Source organism: Scatophagus argus, chromosome 16 (assembly GCF_020382885.2).
Source record: "Scatophagus argus isolate fScaArg1 chromosome 16, fScaArg1.pri, whole genome shotgun sequence".
Taxonomy (NCBI): domain Eukaryota; kingdom Metazoa; phylum Chordata; class Actinopteri; family Scatophagidae; genus Scatophagus; species Scatophagus argus.
In genome coordinates this window covers 15,169,966-15,193,299 of record NC_058508.1, presented here as the reverse complement: position 1 = coordinate 15,193,299, position 23,334 = coordinate 15,169,966, and the positions used below count along the sequence as shown (strand labels likewise).

Below are 23,334 nucleotides of genomic sequence, written 5' to 3'. Positions count from 1 at the left end.
TTGTCTATTGTTCTGTACGGATTAGAGCGAGCCCCACAGTTTTGATTACAGCAGCCCCACTGAGTTACACAGTCTACCCGCCGTGTTTCTATATTTAACTTGTTGTCTGTATGTTGCAACTCACTGCGCTGTGCTCCTTCTTCCAGAGTCGGATCCGCAGGATGTGGAACGATACGGTTCGAAAGCAGACAGAATCTTCTTTCATGGCGGGAGATATCAATAGCACCCCAACACTCAACCGTGGTGAGTCCCCCCCTCTATCGCTGATCTGCTTCCCCTTTGTTAAGTCATGCATGCTTAAATAAATCATCTTAAATTCTAACAAACCAATTTGGAATTTAGACACTTGAACAAAATCAAACTGGAACAGGGTGAATGGGAATGGAACCAAGGCATAGCAGTGTTATTCAACGTTAAATGTCCACAAAGGGCAGCATACAGGATGATAAAATATATTTCTATATGTATGAATCAGACGAGGCAGCGGGGCAGTCAGCGGGTCGCAGTTAGGAGCAGCAGTACATGTATCTTAAATTGAATGAGATGAGGTTGAAGGCTGACAGGTAGGTGGTAGGTTTCAGTTTATAATGCAGTAAAAGCACTTAGCAGCAGCAGCAGCAGAAATACATGTAGCTCAAACACTCTATTGTGTGAATATGTGCGTGGGTGTGTCTTTGGTGTTAGGTCTACTGAGTTTATGTTCCTGTATGAAGTGCTGTTAGTGAGATTAAGTCTATTTATAATTTAGTATTTAAAGTTACTAACAGTAATTTAACTTCATGGAATCCTAGATCACATCCAGTGGTAGAAGAAGATATCTTAAATAAAAGTAGGAATACCTCCACTGCAAACATAGTAGAAGTGCAAAAGTACTAACATCAAAATATACATAAACTACCAAAAGTCAAAGTACTCAATATGCAAAAATGACCTGTTTCAGAATTTTTCTGCTAGATTATAATTAATGATGCATTAATTCCATCACTAATGTTGCGGCTGGTGAAGGTAGAGCTCATTTATATACTGAGTAATAATGGCACATCATAATTTATTAGTTAATTTACATTTTGTATTAATAATCTGAAACTGCAAAGTAGAAAGTGAACAACATTGTCAAGTAAATGTACTGGAGTAAAAATCAAAATACTGGCCTCCAAAATGTTGTGGAGTATAAGTATATGGCAGCACAAAACGGAAATACTCAAGTAAAGTGCAAGTAATGGTACTTCAGTACAGTACTTGAGTAGATATACTTAGTTGCATTTCACCGCTTCCACCACATCTGTGACAGAGTATTGTTGTTTTTTGACTTTTCATAACCATCAGAAACTTTATATAGTCAAGCAGTTCATAGTCAGTTTTATGTTTATTAATTATCAACGTGAATTTCCCTCGGGATCAATAAAGTATCTATCTATCTATCTATCTATCTATCTATCTATCTATCTATCTATCTATCTATCTATCAGCATCATCATAAATTATTCTGTGGTCTCTTGCAATATGCCACTTTTATGTAGTAGCAAACCATGTGTATTTTCTCTTTTTCATTATAATATAAGCTTTATTTCTGCTTTGTAAAATTATGTCATTTTCCATTTTTTCTAATGCTTTCCACATAAAATTGACAGAGAGGCTGCTGTGTCTAGTAATAAATCATAAAATTTCATGTGTTGTGCTACCGTTGTTATTGCAAATCGTTATCTGCACTAACAACAGTCATGAAATTGCCAGATTGAACTCCCCACAGCCTTTTTTTATACTTCCATGAGATCAATTACATCCAAACACATCCATTCCTTTGCATGAATGCAGTAATACATGCATCCCTTTTGAACTCTACACAGCGCATGAACAGTACACTAGCAATTATTTAACATCTGAAGAAGTGAAAAGTGTGTGCAGATTCGCCCATTTTCTCAGCAACTAGTGGCATCACTGCGGCAGCCATCAGTGACATGGACACGATCGAGGTTGGCTCAGGTTCTGGATTTGTGGGGGTGGGGGTGGCGGTTGTTGATGATGACACAGAGGCAGTTGCTAAATCAGCCGTCACTCTCTATGCTAATTTCATCCATTTTCTTTTTAATGAACTGATTAGTGTGTGAACGAACAGGGGGTAATTATTCTAATTGAGGAGAGTGACAGGAGCAAGGCAGGGGGTGAGGAAGAGGGGTGCTACAAGTGAGCTGGATGGATGAGCTGTGTATGTGTGTGTGTGTATGCATGCATGTATGTACATATGTGTGTGCGTGCATGCGGTCTGGTGGGTCGGTTTCCGGAGTTTTTCGTCACGATAGAGCAATCGCCAGGCCTGGTGGAGACACAATGTGGATCATTCCATGTTGTGCTGTCAAACACAAGCAACTGTGCTGTGAAGCCTTTATTTTCTGTGCTTCCGAGAAAAGTTTGTCAGTTGGCAGAAAGTGAAAGACGAGGGGAGCACAAGCTGCAGGGAGAGGGGAGGGGGAGGAAAAATGCAGTACAGAGAGAGGTGCTATCATGGAGGAGTAATTAAAAAGGCAGAATCTGGAGAGGAGATGCGGCGCCGTTATCGCTGGCATCTTGGATCTCTTTGATTCCTCCACTTCACTTCTTTATGAACCACAATCTCTTCCTGACAATGTGTCCAGAAGAAGAGGTGTGCAGTACACACACACACACACACACACACACACACACACACTCACACATACACAGGCTTCCACGATTCCCCTCGCCCTACTTTCTCTCCCCACTTAAATCTGGTTCCTTTAATTTTCTACAGGATATTCCTATGAGGTACACAAAGACTGCTAATCCCAACTAATTTAGCGTTGTTTGTAAAAAATTCTGGCATGAAGAACTGAGAAAATGTGGTTGAGTCAAGACACATCAGAACGAGCCAGAGAATGGAGGGAGAGGGGTTTGTGTGGCCTGCCAGAAAGATGGACATGGAAAGTGTAAGAGGAAGGAAAATGATAAATAAATAGCTTTGTGTGAGTGCATATTTTACTTTTTAAAAATTCCCTACTCCCTTGCTGTGTGATGAACGGTAGGCGTGAGACCTGAAGGTTGCACTTTGCCTTGGACTACTCTCCGTCATGCTGTCCTATTTTTAATTTCATGGCATTTCTGTTTGAGTTGCCTCAGGCTGGAGCCATACATGGGCATTATACAACATTTTCTGTGCACCATTTCTTTGAATTATATTTGTCATGTAGTGGCATTCACATTTCACTGGAAAATTAACTGTGTTTCAATGGCTGCACCCATAGACTACATAATGATATGCATTACTGTTCTCCCCCATCTGACTACATTGTCAGGAGCCAGAGGGAAAAAAATAAAAGAATGGCAATGCTCCAAACAGTACCTTTCCTATGCAATTGTATTTTTACTCAAAGGTTACAATCAGCAAGCATAAACATGGAGGAGAACACTGTGAAAGGCATTACTCCATAAAACAAAGACATGACAAAAAAAATAGCCCCATCATAATAAACAGTAAATATTTTTATGATTCCAGATGTTATTAGCCTATAGTCTAGAAATGTGAATTTCAAAATGTTACACCTATTGTGTTTGCTTTGCATACATTTGAAGGAGAGATAAAGGCCCATTTATATTATGTTCATTTTTTAAATGTTTGTGTCTTGCAGCAACCATGGGCAATCACCTTCTGACGAACCCGGTGTTGCAGACACGCACTGGTACCTCTCCCTACAACACTCTGCTGGCTGAGAGCTTCACCCCGCCCTCACCAGGCGTCTTCAACTCTACTGGTTAGCTCCTCATAAATACTCCAGCGTGTGTGTGCGTGTATGTGTGCGGTCTCGTTAGCATGTGTTTTCGTATACAGTATGCACTGAACGTGCTGTCCTTCTGTCCCATACTCTGTTGTGCGATATTCACAAAATCACTACTGTACTGTATTTGAGTGCCTGCACACGTGTGTGTGTGTGTGTGTGTGAATCTGTTTGTGTGTTGTTTTTTCAGACTGTGTAGCTGTCAGACAGATTCACTAGGCTGAACAGAACAGAGCCAAACAGTGCCTGCAGCCTAACCAGCCATCTGGTCCAATCTTGAATCTTCATGAGAACAGCCACAAATTGATTAGAAGTTTAGCTACAGCTGTGACTGCCAGAAATCTTTAGAAAGGTTTTCCTGTTCCCAGACAAAAAAAAAGTATTCAGCTTAAATCCTGATGTCCATAGAAAGGGATCAAACAGCTTCCCAACCAGGGACAGTCCACCTGGGTGTAGGTCGGTCAGGTGTGAGTGCGCACTTTTAGTGTCTGTGTGCATATGCTGACTTCTATCTCAAAGTGAAACTCTTTAAACAGTATAATGGCTGTTTTATCACACTGCTGCATTCCCACACCACTCTCTGGATGCCTGTAACTGCTGAATTAGGCATGTTCTGGTAGTTGCTCCTCTACAGCACCGATATTCACTTGATAAGAGAGAACTGTGACTGTGTGGCTGGTTGCTGGCTGAGTGTGCACCCGCACAGTATCAGGCCCCTGTGTCTGAGGACTGAAATTTAAGGCGCTGTTTCTGTTAAATTTTTTAAAGCCTCTCTGCACAATACGTCAAGCATGATGGGCCACAGGCCTGGCAGTCAAGACATTTTTAGAAGAGAGTAGGAGAGGAAGTAGGGAGAGCACTTCATTAGAATGTCTAATTACCCACACCACCACTGAAGAACGTTGATTAAAGTCATACTACACATTAAATTTAAAAAATGAAAGCGCTTTTCACTTTGTGGGTGGCTGTGGCTTTTACTTTTCTATATGAAGGTAATTTGGGAAAAAAAAAAAAAAAGCTTTTGGTGTGTTCAAGGCAAGTTGTAAAATAAACATTAGTGCTACTGAACAAGGTTTTATACAAATTATGTATGTATCCAGGTATCTGACAGTAGTAAATAAATATCTAGACTACTTTCTGTGGCTTGGATGTAAATGTTGGAGGACTTTGACTAAGCACTAAACAGGACTTAGTCTACAATAAATCAGAGCTAATGTGATGTGAATGTGGTAAGAATTGGAAGGCTGGATGTGAGAGGGTGAAAGAGAGAGAGAAAACAAAAGGGGTGGATGGACAAGGATATTTGTTATCCCGTTAATGGTTCCCTTTTGAAATGTTTTAAAAACGAATTCATCAAGTTAATGTTGCGTCATTAAAGAGCACTTACTGACTAGTGTGTTTTATTTTATTCACTCCACATGACTCTGGTTTGCGCAGGAACGTTCCGTGACCCAAGTAAGTGTGACTTACCTCTAATCCATCTTACTTTTTATCTGATATACTTAAATGAGTGTATCACAGTAATGCCAAAGCCCTCTGTCTACTGTCTCTCTTCTGTTTGTTTTGGTCCAGAGAGCACGTTATCTAAGGCCCGTGATCCCTGCGGGATGGAAACTCTTCCCTTGAATGGTAACTTCAACAACAGCTACTCCCTACGCAGTGGCCCAGGGGGTGGAGGCGGGGGCAGCTGTGACTTCCTTGGTAGCGGGGGTGGGGACAGTCCCCCACCCATCCTCAATCCCCGCAGCTCAGAGGCCCTGGCAGGCGGAGGCATCCGACGAAACCTCTCTGATGCTGCAGCCTTTGAGAAAATGATCATCTCTGAGCTTGTGCACAACAACCTGAGAGGGGGTGTCGGAGGAGGAAGTGGAGGAGGTGGAGGGGACCTAAGCGACAGGGTGTGTGGAAACCTAGCCGGGGGTCGTCTTCATGGTGGAGTTGTTCGGGGGCCCGAGCCATCTATAAGCATGGATGAAGATGAGGACTTTCTGAGAGATGGGCGACAGCGGACCCCGCAGGATGTGGAGCTGCTTTATAAAGCTCTGGAGGAGCCCTTGCTGTTGCAGCGTGCCCAGTCGGTCCTCTACCAAAGTGATCCAGAGGAGTCAGAGAGCTACACCGCCGACCTCACCGAGAGCTTGGGCCACAGCGGCCACAGTGGCCAGAGTGCTGGTGGGCAGGGAGGCAGCAGAGCACCAGACTCCCCTGCCCGTGACTCCCTGTACACCAGCATCACCAACCTGCGAGACTCTCCCTACCCCGACAGCAGCCCTGAGCCCCTGGAGGTGGTGCCCCGTTCGGCCCAGCCCCCTGAGGAGCTGTACTACAGCTCAGGGAGGCCTGCCCTTGGTTCTCGCGGGGCTCCCATGCAGACCTTCTACCAGGCCCCACCCCGGAGGCCGAGTGGGGAGGGACACCAGGCTCAGGAGCCTGCCCACAATGAGGGAGACGGACAGATGCAGCTGGTCACCAGCCTGTGACTGGAGCCTGAAGGAGGAAGTTGGGAACTAATGTGATGGCCAAAGCCGCCTCCTAGCCCGCCTTGTTCTCGTGTCTCTCCACTTTCTGCTTGTTTGGTTGCCTTTCTTTCTCTTGACTTTTATTTAACTAACAGATGAGCAAACAGAGTGACCTTCAGGGGACATTGTCGCTGACTCTGCAGAATCAGCTTTGATCTTTTATTTTAACCCTTCCCCAACTCATGGAGATGAGTGATGGGTGTTTTTCAGCAGAGCATTCTTCGGCTCTTTCCAACCCCAGTTTCCGCCAGTTCTTTTCGTACCCTAAGGCCAAGTCCAGCACTCTGAATGTACCGACACACCCCCTTTACCTTCAAATATTTCAAAACTTTAAAACTTTGTTAAAGTTTTTTTATGTAATTTCTCTTCTGACCTGCCTCTGGAGATGGGAAAATTATTTTATATTTTATCTCATTTCCCTTTCGTACCATCCATAGGTCTTTTCTGAGTTGTCATCTGATAGGAGTAGTTAGCTGCGGAAACAGGGAATATAGTACACTATTATAACCTAAAAAATGTCTCACAGAAAGCTCTTCATTGTTGCCAAAAATATCTCTTATTGAGCCAGAACAGAAACTAGAACATTCACAAGCAAGCAAATGCGTGCGCGCACACACACATACACACACACACACACACGCACACACACACATGCACACACATGCACATACGCTCACTTATCCAGAAGTGCTCATTACTGAACATCAGAAGTGAAAACAGTACTCCATCTAAGTAAAAGGGAGCAAGAGCTTTTGTTCCTAGCAGGCAGTGGGAGCTGATTCAGAGTAGTTGCCTTCATTTTCTCTTGCTGTGAATCGACGACTATGTACAGAAGTGGAATAGAGACAGAGACGGAGACTGAGGAGACTGCACCACCCCTCCAGAGCAGGAAATCCTGCAACCCTAAGACTCCTGGCCAATCCTCGCCACTGTTCTCACTGGTTGTTTGCTTTAGGCATTTGAAAAGTTAAATGACTGCCTTGCTATTGTTACGAAGAGAGTATTCAACTTGTTGACTTTGGGTCTGCATTCTCTGGGGGCTGCAAGAGTGGACTAGTATCGCCCCCTCCCCCTGTACTTTGCTGTTAGAGCCTAGCCAGTTGAAGTGGACTTGTTTCCTGTGCGTGTTGTTGTGACAAGCAAGACTGTAAATGTCACAAACACGCTGGTCGACCAATTGGTGTAACTGTGTACATAGGAGCCACACATGAATCTACTTTATCCCTAATATGTAAATAGAGACACCAGATGATCAAAAGCAACAAAAAGTAACAAATGCTATGGAAAATGACTTCTTGTACTGCAACAAACCAACAAAAGAGGAAATAAAATGTTTTGGACTTTGTGATCTGAACGATACACTCTATCTCTCTCCTCCGTTGCGTGATCTCTTGCTCTCTCGCTATTGTGCCCCAGCACTGTGCCATTCAGTGAAAAGTTACCTGGTGATCCAATGGAGAGAGAAAGGCAGAGAGAGAAACAAATCACAATGTGTAGTAGATTTTATTTATACAAATGAAAAATGGAACAAAAAATCCTGGCACATTTTTTTATGTAATATAATCCGTTACATGTTGTTAATGTTTGACCTTTGACATTCCCAGGATGGAATTGTCGAAGGCAGCAGCGGTGGGGGGTGGGGGTTGGGCCGGGGGATGCAGGACAAGCGAGATAGATGTCCTCAAATGTCATACTGTGCCTCACAGGCACTTTAAAGCATTGCGCTTGAACGACAACATCCGTAAAGTGGTTTGGTTTGTTCTTGTGTTATTTGGAAGATATAACAAGATTGCATACTTTTAACAACATGGGTTTTAGCATGTATGATAATGACATTTGTTTTGCTATCAGAGAATATTGCATTTTGCTGTTTCTTAAAGATCGTTTCAGCGTTACTCCAGAGCCCAATGTGACAATTCATTCATTTCCTGTTTGCATGTGTGTAAGTACAAATGTGTCTGAATGGCTGGTTGTGTGTCTGGTGCAGAAGTATGTGTGTGAGTCGAACTGAGTGTGTGCGCACACATTTGAAAAACTTTTTTCTGTCACATGACTTGAATGCACATCAGACAAGGGGAATACTCAACTCAGAGAGATGCCATTATTCCTCTGCCTCAAATGGAAGTTGCTCTTGCCCTGATGTTCAGGTACGAGGAGGACAGGAGAAATCAAACCTCCTCGGAGACGTGCGATAACATTATACCATGAAAATGACACACAGGTTTGACCGATTGTGAGAAACATGTTTCCAATATGCCACCTTATGCAAGCGATACATTTGAGAAATTAGCTGTCAACAGAGAGATGCTTGTGATGCTCCTTTCATCCAGCTGAAATCTGCCTGACCTTTAAAAAAAAACTGGGAATTTGCCTTCTTCTGTGCAGTATTTATTTGTTGTGGTTTATTTATCAGTTTTTATGTATGTTTTTGGAATATTTATTCACGTTGATTTATTCATGGCATCGGGTTCTTTTTTTTTCTGTATCTTCTTTTTTCTTTTTTTCTTTTTTTTTTTGCTTTTGACTGTCTCCCTCATAAACCTGCACCTAGAAAAAGAACGGGATGTGTGGACAGAACGTGAGCAGAAAATAAATGCGTCCACTGCAGTGTGACATTTGGCTAGGGCCTGACTGTCCCACTTCTAAGAGAACCCAAAGGACAGCTTTTAGCTGCAGCTCCTGGGGCTGAAAGAGAAAGAGGGGGTCAAAGACAGATAAGAGAGGGGGATTACAAGGATTTGCCACCATTTATTCTTGTTATTCAAATCACTAGTGTAAGTAACATGGTATGGGCCGTGGAGCACAATGAAGCTCAAAAAGAAGGCCCCTAGTATCCTCACTTGAACCATAGGGGGAACATGTGCAATATTGGTTTAGTGGGTATATGACTTACAGCTGATCCTGGGAGTCTGTGTTTACAAATGAAAAGAGAATATGCACATGTATTCTGCTCTGCTGCAGTGCTGGACAATGTGTGAAGCGCGGATCATATGGCTCAGTGGTGGGGCACCGTACCGAGGCAGCACTCAGTGGTCAACTGAGGACAACTGAATGTATTTTAACAAGCAGGACTGAAGATATAACAGTTCACTCCAGGGTAGAAGTGTTAATGGGAAACACAAGATAGCCATCATCATTTTTATCCTCATCATCACTATCATTAACTCTATCCCTCCCTCATTGTATTTGACATAATGTGCTGATGCTGATCTCAGCTGCTCAGCTGGGACCCGCCCCAGGGAGAAACACTGTTTAGACAGGCACTTCCCATGAGAGGAGGAATGTGCGTCACCTTGGGCCTGCTTCCTTTTTTTTTTCCAGCACCACCCAGCCCCATTTTCCTTTCTTCCCTCTCACCCATCTCATCCACATTTTAATATCACTCTCAATGGACTCCATTAGTGCAGCACTTCTTTGAGAGTGTTAATTTGTTTTGTCAAAAGCTTTGTTTATCCCAGATTAATATCCCAATAAACAGAGGAGTGCTGCACTGTGGTAAATGATTGTGATTATACAGTAGAAAGTCCACAGCCTATGCTGTTGGACAGGGGCTCACACAATGGGAGTTTCTCCGCCATTCAAAGCCCTCCAAACCTCTGATTACAATAATAATGCTGTGGGTACTAATTTACTGCAGTGAACTTGCCCTCACTCTCTTTTGCGCTCTATTTCTCTGTCTCTGTCTAACTGCAAATGTTTAACACAGTTCCAATTCCATACCACTGGCAAGTCTGACATGCATGTCTTCCAGTGGTTAGGTTTGAAGTTGTTTAAAAGGTGGGAAGCACGGCCTTCGACACCCCTATAGTTTAGTGTCAGTGGAGACTGGGCAGTAGCATTGCTTGGTCTATCATTAGACAGCAGAGGTCCCAGCAGGCCTGCAGTGCGTTTACTGGCAGTTGACCCTTACTGGTATGTGAGTTCAACAGCAGCAGAGGAGCAGGAGGTCATTATGTCTGCAAAGATGGAGCCAGGAGGCGACACAGTGGGGACAACATCAGCAGAGATGTCACAAATGTCACAGAATTCATAGCCATAGGCGGTGAGAGAGTGGGGATGGCTGGCGAGGGGGATTAGCAGTGAGGCAGTGCAGGGTTGGATCTGGAGATAAGGAGATGGATGTGCTACTTTGTTTCAGAGGGCTTTCTGCTGGTGGTTTGCAGTCTAGAGGTTATCACTTTATTGTTGAAACCGATCAAGCTGTTATGTCAGATCCCATGTTCGTTTATCTAATAAAACAAAATTGCCTGTAGAAGACGAATGATGATGTGATTGTTGTTTGCTCTAATGGATGCTTCCTTAAACAAAATGTGAAAATGAATTCACTGCCGCATCAGCCGATTAAATTGAGATTTTTAAACTGCTGACAAATGCGACAGAATTTTCCTACAGAGATTTTTAAAGCAAATGTAAACAATGATAAAGTAGTCCTATTTTGTTATGGGTCTGTTGTTATGTGTCCACATGACTGCTATACAGTACTTTTAGATTAGTTTTAGGAATAAGTAGGGGTAAGGCATAAACCCTGTGATGAGGATTGTGCTGTTTCTCTTTTGTGTTGAATATGTGTCCATGGAGTTGTGCCGGCAATTCAGGCCACCTTTGATGGACAGGGTGGTGCTAACAAGAGTGCAGGATGGTGTTCTTCAAATGCTAAACCTGCAAGGTCCATGCTACATAAAGATCCCGAGATCCAAAACTAAAACATGCATCTCTTTTGACACACAATACACATCTTCAGTCAGGTTAAGTGGTTTTATCCACTGAAATGGAGAAAGACATGGATCGGCTGTTTGGTTGTTAAGATCAGTCCATATACTTCTGGAGCAGGGTGAATCTGTAGGCATGATTTTTCTTTTTTTTTTCCTCTTCCACTGCTGTCTCTGAGAGCAAAATTGTGCCTACATGTGCCTGCCCATGGTTGTAGTGATCTCCATCCCGTGATTGTCCATAAAATAGGCCAGAAAATGCTGCGTGTTTGTCCACCACCAGAGCTGGAATAGCTGGGTATGTGAGGTATGAATGGGATATTGTGAGTATCAGCAAAAAGCTGTATTAATTAGCTCCGTGCAGTAGAACCTGGTCAGTATTGAACATCCCTGAAACGCTTAATTTTACGGGAATAAATTATTGCGTGCAAGTGGTTTTACATAGCAGGCCGTAGACACTGGTAGAAACGATGAGTACTGACATTGTGCCATGTGGGGTCCTACATATAGCACCATTTCTAGAGCTTTCTGTGATTTTTCTATGAAATGGATAATTTATCATGTACTACTGAGACATTTGTAAACTGAGGCTAATATAACACCTTGATTCTGTTTACCTTGAGAAATGATGTTCATATGTTTATTTGATTTTTTTCTCACAGCCATTGCTTTGACAGCTGTCTGGGCCAAAGGGGATGATTTTCTGTGAGTGTTTGCATCATCGCAGGTCAGAGCAACCTTGTATCAGCACATATTAATAAAAAACTGTTGAAAATATACACCATTCATGCTTCAGGGTGTCTCTGGGAACATGTTGAAGGGGCTCAGTTGTTGTGCGTGTGTGTGAGGTTGTACAGCATAATTGCATGTGTGCTTATGAATGTGCGATAAAATGTGTGATAAAAACATAACAGCACACAGAAATGATTATTAATCGTTGGCTGTTGTGTATTTATACAAAGCTGGGAATGAAAAGATGTCTTAAAGCGCCAATATAGTGGTTATGGTTTATTCATGAGTTGTCTTGCAGGTTATGACAGCATTGTGCTTCTCATCTGTGCACCACTGAGGGACTGAGGACAAGCAACACAGCCCCTTCCTGAGTCAGCTCCCCTTTGAACCACACACTGTATGCATATGCAGATATGACCCGGTGGTTGGGATGATGATTCTGTCCCTGTCCAAAGCATATTACACAAAGTGATTAAAGAGATGCAGGAAAAAAGCAAGCTGTCACTTTAGGCGACAGCCCCAACACTCTTTGGGTGTTTGGACAGGGACTAGTAAAAGCTTTATATGCTGGCGGAGGTTGAGAGAACTGGTCTAATCTGGTAAAAAAAGGCAAGGCTTTGTTTCACTACAGTGACCCCAAGTCAGTATTACTGAGACCAGCTACAGTGATGCTTTCAACCATCTCATATGTATCTGTATGTACATGCAGACCTGTAGGCATACTTGCTCAGCTGGATTCAGCTCTACAAAGCATCAGTCAAGGTTAATTAATCATGCGCTGTGGTGTGGTCCCTGGTGTAATCTTTTAATAAGTACCATCTGAATACAGCTTACTGACTGTTGAATGTACACCGTTTGCTTGCAGCTGTCTGTTAAGCCACCACAGAACACAATAGTAGGCAACCTTTAATGTGGTACTCTAAAGTAAATTGTGATCAACTGGAGATCAGTTAGGGATAAGACACTTAAGTGTTTGGGTTATAGCAGCCCATCTCACTTCCAGTAAGCTTTCTTATCCCTGATGTGGCATGAGCATTGTTCAGCTCCTTGTTTCCTTGACTGCTCATAATAAAGTTGGAGTGTGACTGGTAACTAATTAGCTGATATCTAATTATTATGTGCATTGGAGCATAGACGACTCATCCATAATTACAGCCTCTACTGTGGTGCCGTACACTGTACATGTATGATGACCCACCCACTTCCCCTCCACATATGTGCCCAAGCCCTGCTCGTGTCCCCTCAGTGAAACTCCCAGTGAGGGGATGCTCTGAAGCCTTGACCATTCAGTCACCCTCTTTTCACTGACCGTACACTAACACTCTCACATGCTGCCATACCAAACATGAACAAGGCTCTACCCCCCCACCCACACACACACTGTCTTCTCCTGAGTTCTGAAAAGTTAATATATATATATCTATATATATATATAGATATATATATATTCAAGGTCAGCGTACATTTGGGGAAGCAAAAATAGACTCAGACATTAACTAAGACTTGCAGTATCACTCACCAGATCCCAAGAGATGAGGAAAGATGTATTACATTCAGACCAAAGCCCTGCGTGTTTGTGTGTAACTACTACTGCCACTTACACACAATAATTACTGCAATTAATAATTACATGTAATTACCACCATGCATCAAGACACAGGGGAAACAAATCTTTTAAATACTGTAACATATAACTCTTAAATTACCTAGTGATGTGATTGCGGTTCCTTTATTGATTGATTAATAAATCAGAGCACTATACCAGAGCACTATAATAATGATCAATCTGAAACCACTGATTGCATAGAAGAGCCACACAATAGTCAAACAACAGCACCATAGGTGGGCTTTAATTTATTGAAACAAAGCCATTTTTAGCCCCACCCACAGTGGCTGATTATAGAACCACAGTATGTAAAAATTAGATAGAGTTTTTGTTTATGTAGTTAAAGTTCAAAACCTGTTATTAAACTTCTGCAGGCTGAAATAAATATGCATTAACTGCTTTTGTGTCGCTCAACCAAAGTAATAAGAGGCGTAGTGTTGTAGGACTCATGACTATTTACTGTCCCCTTGTGGTGGAAGTTTGATACTCCAGATGAAGTGTTGACTTCAATAGTTTGAAAGAAGTTAAGCTTAAAATGACCAGGCAGTAAAATCAAAGATGAATACACGAATTTATTCCAAAATATTCATTGATTTTTTTTCCTTAACATATCTATCTATTGTGATCAATACTTTAATTGATCGGGAGAAGCCAAAGCAATACAGCTGAGTATATAAGCAATGAAAGAAAGGTGTAGAATCACAATAATGTCTCTGGATTTACAAATGCTAATGGAAAAAAAGGCATGTTGACTAACTAAAATAGCTTCCCATTTCAATCACAAAAAAAAGAAAAATAAAATAAAATAAAAAATCATTGTGATTCAGGTGATTAAGAATATGGTTAAAACATATAAACATGATGCCTATTTGAAAAGTACATAATACAGCAAGGACAGGCTTACGTTTACTGTAATTTAAAAGATAAACAAAAATACGTATCATAACCTATTCATATTCTCTTCCATTATCTTATAAAAACCTCTAATGAGGTCCAAAATAATAAATATCATTTAATGTAATATATATCTATATCTGTATCTATATCTATATATATATATATTTATCTATATATAGTGTTTGCATTCAAAGCATACATTATACATATATTATACATGTTATATAAGCACATCGGTATTATAGGTATATAGTATATATAGTATATAGGTATCAATTAATATTAATACAACCATTTCAGGTTTGTTAGGCTATGTGGTACATTTTCTGACACCTTTTCAGGTCCACCCCACCTTTGAGACCAATGTTTTTATTGATCACACTAATGACTGAACATATACTATGAATACTGTCAGGTAATTTGATCAAATGATTATTTAAACCACAGAACTTGGTCCCAAAGTAGCTGCCAGTCAATGTACCACATACCTTGATTATTATTATTATTATTATTGTCATAATTATCATTATTATTATTATCATTATTTATATGCTAGTTCATGTTGGGGTTCACTCCACGTCAGTGTCCTGCAGCAAACAAAGCAATTGTTAACTCAAACAAAAACAACATGAAAGAGTTCATTTTAACAGAAAATAGATAAATAAAGTGAAGGTTTCCCACTTACAGTAGAGCACCTGCTGAATTGATCCAGGTCAAAGCTGCACTTGTCCACCAAAACTGCAGTGTTGCCTGTTATGTCATAGCCTTGGATGGCAGATCTGGAGACAAGAAACAACAAGGGGTAGACCTGAGCCTCTGCACAATAACAGCAAAGCTTGGTTTATGCTCAGACAAGTTCATAAAGTTACTCCTGACAGCTGTCCAAACAGCAACAGCAGCAGGCAAAGTGAAACAGGGCATGAAGGAGACTGGAAATTGGAACGCAACAGAGATTTCTCTCTGGGCAAAGTTAAGAGTGCAGGGTGACAGGGAGCAAGAGTCAATCTTACCGCTGATCCACCAGCAGAGAGTGACCAGGACCAGGAGTCCATCCATTGCACATTTCCCTGATCCTGGAGAGAAATTCACAGCCATCATCAGTTAACAGCTGGACATATAAAAACTCAGGGTGAGTACATTAGGTCATTTCATTAGAAGATCAATCTATCTCAAAATTTTTGGGGCCTTCAAAAAAAGCTAAATCTATAGTCATCTGATTGACTTAAAAAGAAGATAAGAGTTTTACAGCACTTTGAGTGATCAGACAACACTGACCAGTTCACACACACACACACACTCATATACTGGTGGCAGACGCTTCTATGCAAGGATCAGGGATGGCTGCGCTACCTCCTGCACCACAGCTACCCCAAATATTTCACTGAATTATACAAAAAGTAATAGTTTTATTTATCAGCGACAGTATTACGAAAATTCCCTTAGTTCTGGCATCTTGTGGGGATTAGATGAGATCAGGAAAGTATGTTAAATAGCTCTCCATTTTGTTTTAACAAACCAGTGCTTTTTTAAAATCAAAATCAGGGTGCAAACACCCTGAGCAGAAACTAAAATAACCAATGGGTTGCTGTAAAAGTATTACATTTGATATAACTAATAATAAATATTTTATACTGAACTATTAACGTTCTAAAAGCCCTTAAAAGAGCCATAAATGTAATACAAAAAAGTAAAATCTTTTATCTCTATTACATTTTATCCAGTTATCTGAACAGCAGACTTACCCAAGAATGTCTCCTCCTCTATTGTCATTCACTCCCCCTGGATCATCCCTCAAGTTCCTGTGGAAGACGTACACAGTAGTTACTAAATAAAGAATTTAAATGAAAGAACCAGTAATAAACACACTTAAAAATGATCCACTACCAGAAAGCTTACCTGTGCATGTCTCGATGATCGGGGGCTCTGTGAAGGTTGTAGGTACTTTTCCCCCCACTGCAAAACAACTTCTAGATAAGAAAAGCTCTGAATCTCTTCTGAGAAATTTCTCACTCACTACCTACCCAGAGATTGGGACTCTTCAACTAATTTTTCAAAGGAAAATAGGCTACAGGCACAAGTAAAAAGAAAACAATTCTCCTTCTTACTTTTTAGATGGCTGGATTCCCCCATCGGTCAGGTTGTGGTCCAGGCTGGACTGAAGAGAGTTTCCATCAGCCATAGGATCAGCACTGTGGGGACAAAGGTAACTTTTAGAAGATTCCAGTCTCACTTTCCAGTTCTTACTTAAAAAAATCACACACACTTTGGTTGTTCTGACAAACATGTCTAACCTGTGAATGTTCACACATGTAGGTGTGGCCATTTGCTCTATACTGTTTTCAGCAGTTCCACATGATTCAAACTCCATTTCACTGTAATGGCAAAGGAGAGATGAGGATTCATTCAGCTTCACTGTTCTTTGTTGAAAATAGCTTTTGAATGTTAGCCCAGGCTGCTAGCATAAATGGATTATGTTAACAATTTATTATTTTCAGTGACATAATTTTACTGGTTTGCAATTCACTCTTTCTCTAGAGCAGTTTTCAAATAAGCAGGCTTGTTGTGTTTTTGTTTCTTATGAAAAGCCAGTGGTCAGTTTTATTGACATGGATATTCATTGAAGAGGATTTAATTAACTGACACATCAAGAAAGTTATGCATAAAAAGTCCATTACCATGTGCTCATACGAATGCAAGCTGAAATGCATGATAAAGCAGAACTGACCTAGTTTCCTCTGCTTCTGTCTCTTCCTGGTAAATCTTGTTTCTGAGAAAAGTGTGAGTGGGTGAGTCGGTATCTTAAAAAACTGAACTCAGAAACTGTAGCTGTACCGTGCTGCCGTCTCACGCAAGACGCAAGAATATATGTCTGAATCCATGCCAGACCCCATGTTAGTAAACATGGAAATAACAGTCACGCCTTATTGCAAATAGAATAGAACTTACTTAGATTTCTTTATCCAAATACATGTGATCCAAACAGCAACAGCAAGTATGGCAGGTATGACTGGACAACAGACAAAAAGCAAACAGGTTATCATCAGAAATAAATTTTATGTAATTTGCTGCAAAATACTTCATAGTATTGGAAACAAAAATTTTTAGGAACCATAATATACTGAGAATAAACTTCCACTCACTGATGAGTCCCCACAGTGCTGATAAACCACTGAAACTGGAATTCTTCCTCTTATCTGCTTAAGTTAAAGATGGGATAGTGTTTTTATCACAGATACAGTCTATTATGTACGTATTTCTGATCAGATAAGGTTCAATAGTAAATCAGTTACTTACACCCATCTTTGGATCTGATCACTTTAAAATACTGTCAGTTATAGAATACGAATAACATGGCAATTTGTGTAATCAGTAATATATTTCACTGGGTTAAAGCAAGTTATCTAATCTGAATACTTTCAGATTACTTCAAAATTTAGTTACAGTTCGTTAAGTCACCATTAACAAAATCAGAAAAGAAACCTTACTTTGATATTCATATTCATGAAAAAAAAAGTTTCCTCATTTTAAAATTGCCTATTAAAGACATAATCAAATATGGAATCAAGTGGTCCTTGACAACATAACTATAATCCAATTACACATTTGTTCAAATCTAGTCTGGGCTGATTATAGCACTTTCTTTTTGTAATTCATTACAACCCAACCATATTTACAGCATCTCTTTGCCTTACCAGTATTGTAATCCATACAGATCTCTTTAATTAAGTGGTCTCCCTAGGAAAAAAAAAAAAGTAAAAATAGAAAAAAAATGTAAGAGTAAACACTTTTCACATTGAAAAAAAAACAAAATTTTATTGAATTGGTAAAGTGGAGGAAAACTCACATCAGGAACTATGTATTTTATTGTCAGGTCTCTGCAGTCTCTTGTGGTAACTGAATCATTGTCCATGCTTATCACTGAACTCTCGTACTGAAAAAACTGATCTTTACCATGAGCAATCAGAGTCTGTTTGGATTAAAAAAAAACAAAAAAAAAAAAACTTTATTGACTGCACTCAGAACAAAATAGATGGTTTCTCAAACTTTCACTTCTTCCGTTTCTTCTTCTTTGTCTCTGTTTTATTCAAAATCAGCCACAAATTCAGCTATGAAACTCCTTTTGAGAAATTATTTTACGAAACAAAACTTTCACTGCAACAGAGTTTAGAAGCATTTACCTGATTATCAAAGACAGAGATTTCACTTCCTCCTGGCATACCATTTGATAGCTTGAACTTGAATCCATTAGGAGCTTTAATGTCCTGACATGAAATGTTTCGCTGAGAGCATTCTGTAAGATAACAGTGTTATCATTCACAAACATCAAGGCTCTCTACAAACAAATATAAATGCAAATATAACAGGAACAGCGAAAGTGAAAGAAAACTATTAGTAACATTAGACTAGAAAAGCCCTAAAACCAGAAAAACAAACGAAGTTTGTCCATTTCATCTCTTACCTAGTGCAAAAGATAACGGCAGAAACATCAAATACGCTTTGAAACGCATTTTTAGGTGTGTTGTGTCGAAGGAGAAGAGAGAGATCATAAAAAATGGAGCACGTGTTACTTCCTGAAACAAACAGGAAATACTTCTTCAAGAACGGAAGTTACATCAAGCTTAAATCTCTGGGACAGCTGTCCTCAGCTGACCTATGATAACAGGATTTATAATTGTTTCAAGAGTTTTTACTTATTTATCTTAAAATTATGGTATACAGTGTGGGAAACCTTTGCTGTTATTGTCCATTTTCTTTTACACACTTACACACAAAAGTATTGGGACATACCTCTTTATTACTGAATTCAGGTGTGGTTCAGGGCCGGTTTTCAGGGTTTGCACTCGGCCCCTTACTTCCGGTGCAGGGAAATCTTAATACTTCAACATACCAGACAAGACAAGACAAGACAACTTTATTTGTATAGCCCATTTTTACAAGCAGTTTGTCTCAACGGGCTTCACATAACATCAGCAACATCCTCTGCCCTTCAACCCTCACATCAACTAAGGAAAAACTCCCAGAAAAACCTTTAACAGGAAAAAATGGAAGAAACCTCAGGGTGAGCAACAGAGGAGGGATCCCTCACCCAGGACAGACAGACGAGCAATGGATGTTGTACAGGCAGGAAAGCAGTTAACAACATGAGAACAACATTACTAAAAAGACAAGTAAAACAAAATCTCAACTCATAAAAAATTTAAATTTTCATGTGATTCATCTGTTCAGTTTCACTTATGATACCACCTCAATATGATTTTAACATTTCACAAGACTGAAATTATAATAATGAAATGCTGTATCATTCATGTATTTTTCATATTCTGTTGAAAACCACTATCCTATCAATTCAGTTCAGTTTCGGCACCCAAGGGAGAACCACCCCGCCGATAGTCGGTGCACAGAAGAATGACAGGCAGATGTCAACAGTAGACATTGGGTTGGTCATAGAGCCGGATGAACTTGACTGGCCCGCACAGAGCCCCGACCTCAACCCCACTGACCACTTTGGGATGAACTCAAATGGAGATTACGAGCCAGGCTTTTTGGTCCAACATCAGTGCCTGGCCTCACAAATGCTTTACTGCTTGAATGGGGAAAAAATTCATATTCTTATTAATGTCTGTTTAGAAAGCAATGTCATTAAAGTCCATGTTGGTATAATGGTCAGGTGTCCCAATACTTTTGTCTATATAGTGTATTAAAGATCACTTCCCACATGTAAAATGTGATTTTAAGAAAAATGAGTAAAAACTCTTCAATTATAATTCCTGTTATTAAAGCTCAATTCAGTTAGTTTCAGCTGTAGGATTTGTAGTTTAAGCCACCGAACACAAGGGGAGGCCCTTATCCTGTGGGTCAGAGACACACTGACAAAGGCAAAAAAAGACACACAAAATCACCACATGGTTTTACTTTCTAGATAATATGGTAACAGAGTGAAGACAACAAATGCAAAAGACACACAAACAGATGTGTCATATGATAAACACATTACATGGCCCAGCATGGATTTTCTGTTGTCTGTATTGTACAGCAGGATGTTTTTACCATTCAGGTGAATGCATTTTGTATTTATCCAAATTCACATTTGTTTTTAATTATCTTTTGGGATGTATGGTGGACAGGGGTGGCAGTTCTCCTGACATATTACAGACATGAGACAACAGACCTCTGAGTACTCAAAGAGTCCACTATCATTTCACAAAAGTGCAAAGTGCATGAATAAAGCAGAAGCCGCCATGGTGCAACACGCTTCATTTACACTGCATCTTCTCTGGTCCACCGAGAAAACACAGACCATAGTCTGTGTCACTCAATATGAGCCCCTCTCTATCTCTTCAGCTTCATCTATTTCCTTTCCAAAACCTCTCTGCCTCTCCCTTGCTCGTCCCTGATTCACTGACACCATACTTGAGCAAATAAAAAAATAAAGTGCCTCCAAAACATACTCTATAGTTTCCATCTTAAACATAATTGTCACGCTGACGTGACACTGAGGCCAAGCATATTTTCTTATTAGCAAATTTAGCGTGACTAACCAGTTTAACATTGCATCAGACCTGATGGCCTCGTCACTCCTTGGCGAGACCATTACTGAATAAAGATGACAACATCACAACAGACATTAATAAGAGAGTAAAAGGACTTGGCTCAGCTGCCCTGGTGGGAGTTTGTGTGGAAGTGAACTTGACCAATCATCTGATCCATTGCCATAAATATCAAGTGACGGTTGGAGGCTTGGATATCCCACCATCGCTCTCTGTATCCACAGAGCCCCTGCATAAACAGAGGAGAGCGGCAATGACGCAGGACAGGCTGAAAACACTCACAAAGCATGAACACACATGTCCCATGGCACACACTTGTAATCTGCAAAAAAAATAGGAAAGTCTAAACAGCATTTTTAGGGTAAATAATTACAATTCTGCTGTTTCCGAGTCCTCTCCCCATCTGTCTCAACTCTTCCATTCTTGCACTGTTCACAAGAGCAGCGATGAAAGATAAACAGCTCTCTTCCCATTGCACCACAACCCCCTCAATTCCTCATTCTCTGTCCATGTGGATGAGGGTAGTTTGAAAGGTAGTTTTGGCTCTGGTATTTGGAAAATTAATGTGTGAACAAAAGAAGGACAGGGGTAAATTAACCACAGCAAGTTTGTGTGATTCACCATTATGAAATCAAGTTAAAAACGAAACCTGGGTGCACTGTTCAGGGGTGTGTTTGTTGTAAGGTCAAAGCCGAGGCAAAGCAACACCTCAAGAATCCTGAGTAGCTGTGAAACAATAGTGCTGGCTGCTCTGTACCCTGCTTGGCTTGGGTTTGTGCAGCTCCACAACAGTTTCAAAATACACTCTGTAGAAGGACCATTGAACCAAAACAGCACATACACGCCAGGAGTGACTCTTTCAAAGAAAACAGTATCATGTTGAGTGACATGTGAGTATATTAGACTTTTTCTGTGACATGGGTGCTCCAGTTATATTCTTCAAGCAGAGAGCAACACCACAGGTCTTTGGTGGCCTTTTCCCTGAACCCCAAACTTGGAAATGATTGAACCATGCCTAGGAAAGACATCAAGTCACTGGGGGTACTTTCAAGTAAAATGGTAATGAGAGTAATCCCTCATTCTGAGTGCAAGACCAAAGGGGAGGTGAGATCAGAGAGTGGCAACTTGTGCTGGGACTGTGACAGACGCTTTGGTCCGTCCAGGCAGTTCAGTGTGATGCCAGAAACTCCCACTGACACAGGGTGGACATCAAACAGTGACATCTAAATGCTGCCAGCACAGGAAACACACCAATACCGACACACACTGACATACTTACTTGCATAAAGAGCAATGTCTACACAATAATCACATCCATTTGGGCTTCACAAGGCTCAGTATCATATGTACTAATAATACATAAACATTCGATTATACTGTGTGATTAGGGTATGGCACATACATACCAAAGAATGAGCAGCTAATAAAAGTAAATTAGCAAGACTGAAGGAATATTCTTCATGTGCGCCTGGAGTGGAGGTGTCATGGGAATATACTGTATGAATATGAAGTCACAGGGGCCTCACACAATACCATGTACACCCCCACCCCATCTACTCCTCCTACACACATATTAAAGCCCATTCCATAGCAGCCAACACTCCCCCTCACTTCCAAAAACCACAACTCGCCTGTACAGGGCTTGGTTAGCCCGGGCACAGCAACCTGATCCCTCTGAGAAAGTCTTATAAAAGGAAGCAAATAAAATAACCCAATCAAAAACACCTCTCCTCCTGAGTAAGTTATGAAAGATTTCTGCAAACACACCAGCCCCTGCCCAAGGGCTGATCAGAGTTTGACTGCAAAGGCACAGTAAGGTTCCGTCATATACCCTACATCAGGCAACAGCATGCAAACAGTCACGTCAAAATCCTGCACAGCAGATTTAATTCATATGGTGCTTAGGCACATGTTGTGCAATATCAGAAAGCAACTTGGACAGCCTCTATTAATCTGTTTTCCAGCTCAATCTCCTGAGAGGGATCTCTGTCAGAAAACAAACCTCTCTGTTTGAAGCATGGCCTCCAGTTAAACTTGTTCAACTTCTGCCTTTCTGTGTACATTTCACTCTCCCACCTCACTGTTTTCTCTCCCACTTTCCCTCTCACTCCACTTTTCTTCCCATGTCATCTTGTCTTGCTTCTCTCCGCTCTTTGCTCTCCTTTGTCATCATTTTCTCCCCTGTGTTTCTTTTCTTTACTCTCTTCATTTCTTTCTCTCTCTCTGTGATTCGTTGCTGGCATAGGTCTCAGTATTTGGCCGGCCGAACCCAGGGCAAGCGTGTCTTGTTACAGCAGTCCAGGACTTCCGATAAAGCCTGCATTGTGAAGGATAATCCCTCAGAAACAATCGGGATATTTATACTGTGCCCTCTGTTATTTCTGTAGCTTCACACTTACACATATATGCAGCATGCGCACACACATGTAAGTCAACTCATACACGTCACCATTTGTTCTGACACACAAACAAGTGTGTGTACAAGCACCGGCATGCACTGCACACCGAGTGGACTCATGAGAAAGAATGCAAGCA

At 40.9% G+C, this 23,334-nt stretch overlaps 2 protein-coding genes across 5 annotated transcripts in view; one reads left to right on the top strand and one right to left on the bottom strand.

Moving 5' to 3' along the window:
• Positions 1 to 7,905, top strand: part of adgrl1a (adhesion G protein-coupled receptor L1a) — an 87,903-nt gene extending 79,998 nt beyond the window's left edge. The window contains exons 22-25 of the mRNA XM_046414703.1: positions 147 to 243; positions 3,642 to 3,764; positions 5,226 to 5,243; positions 5,361 to 7,905. Of these exons, the coding sequence (XP_046270659.1) occupies positions 147 to 243; positions 3,642 to 3,764; positions 5,226 to 5,243; positions 5,361 to 6,268 (1,146 nt within the window). The 3' untranslated portion in view covers positions 6,269 to 7,905. The remainder of the gene's footprint in view (positions 1 to 146; positions 244 to 3,641; positions 3,765 to 5,225; positions 5,244 to 5,360) is intronic.
• Positions 7,906 to 14,422: 6,517 nt separating this feature from the next.
• Positions 14,423 to 18,827, bottom strand: LOC124073781. 4 transcript variants are annotated; one of them, XM_046416252.1, is made up of 14 exons: positions 18,711 to 18,827; positions 18,430 to 18,542; positions 18,096 to 18,218; positions 17,944 to 17,986; positions 17,392 to 17,448; positions 17,198 to 17,258; positions 16,977 to 17,018; positions 16,543 to 16,623; positions 16,357 to 16,440; positions 16,148 to 16,204; positions 15,994 to 16,050; positions 15,262 to 15,324; positions 14,937 to 15,030; positions 14,423 to 14,838 (listed from the first exon to the last, which is right to left on the bottom strand). In XM_046416252.1, the coding sequence occupies exons 1-14, from the start codon at positions 18,796 to 18,798 to the stop codon at positions 14,821 to 14,823; spliced, it is 981 nt and encodes a 326-aa protein (XP_046272208.1). In that variant the 5' UTR covers positions 18,799 to 18,827; the 3' UTR covers positions 14,423 to 14,820. The 4 variants fall into 4 exon arrangements, with proteins under 4 accessions (XP_046272208.1, XP_046272209.1, XP_046272210.1 ...); XM_046416253.1 differs by having other exon boundaries at positions 17,392 to 17,445; XM_046416254.1 differs by lacking the exon at positions 16,977 to 17,018.
• Positions 18,828 to 23,334: the final 4,507 nt, after the last annotated feature.

What these genes read in the sequence shown, in the direction of transcription:
- LOC124073781 (XM_046416252.1), bottom strand. Translation starts at nt 18,798, where the DNA reads ATGATCTCTCTCTTCTCCTTCGACACAACACACCTAAAAATGCGTTTC. An exon ending in CTGTATGGATTACAATACTG is followed by an intron (nt 17,449 to 17,943) that starts GTAAGGCAAAGA and finishes CTTTAACTTAAG; the next exon opens with CAGATAAGAGGAAGAATTCC. An exon ending in ACATGTGTGAACATTCACAG is followed by an intron (nt 16,441 to 16,542) that starts GTTAGACATGTT and finishes TTGTCCCCACAG; the next exon opens with TGCTGATCCTATGGCTGATG.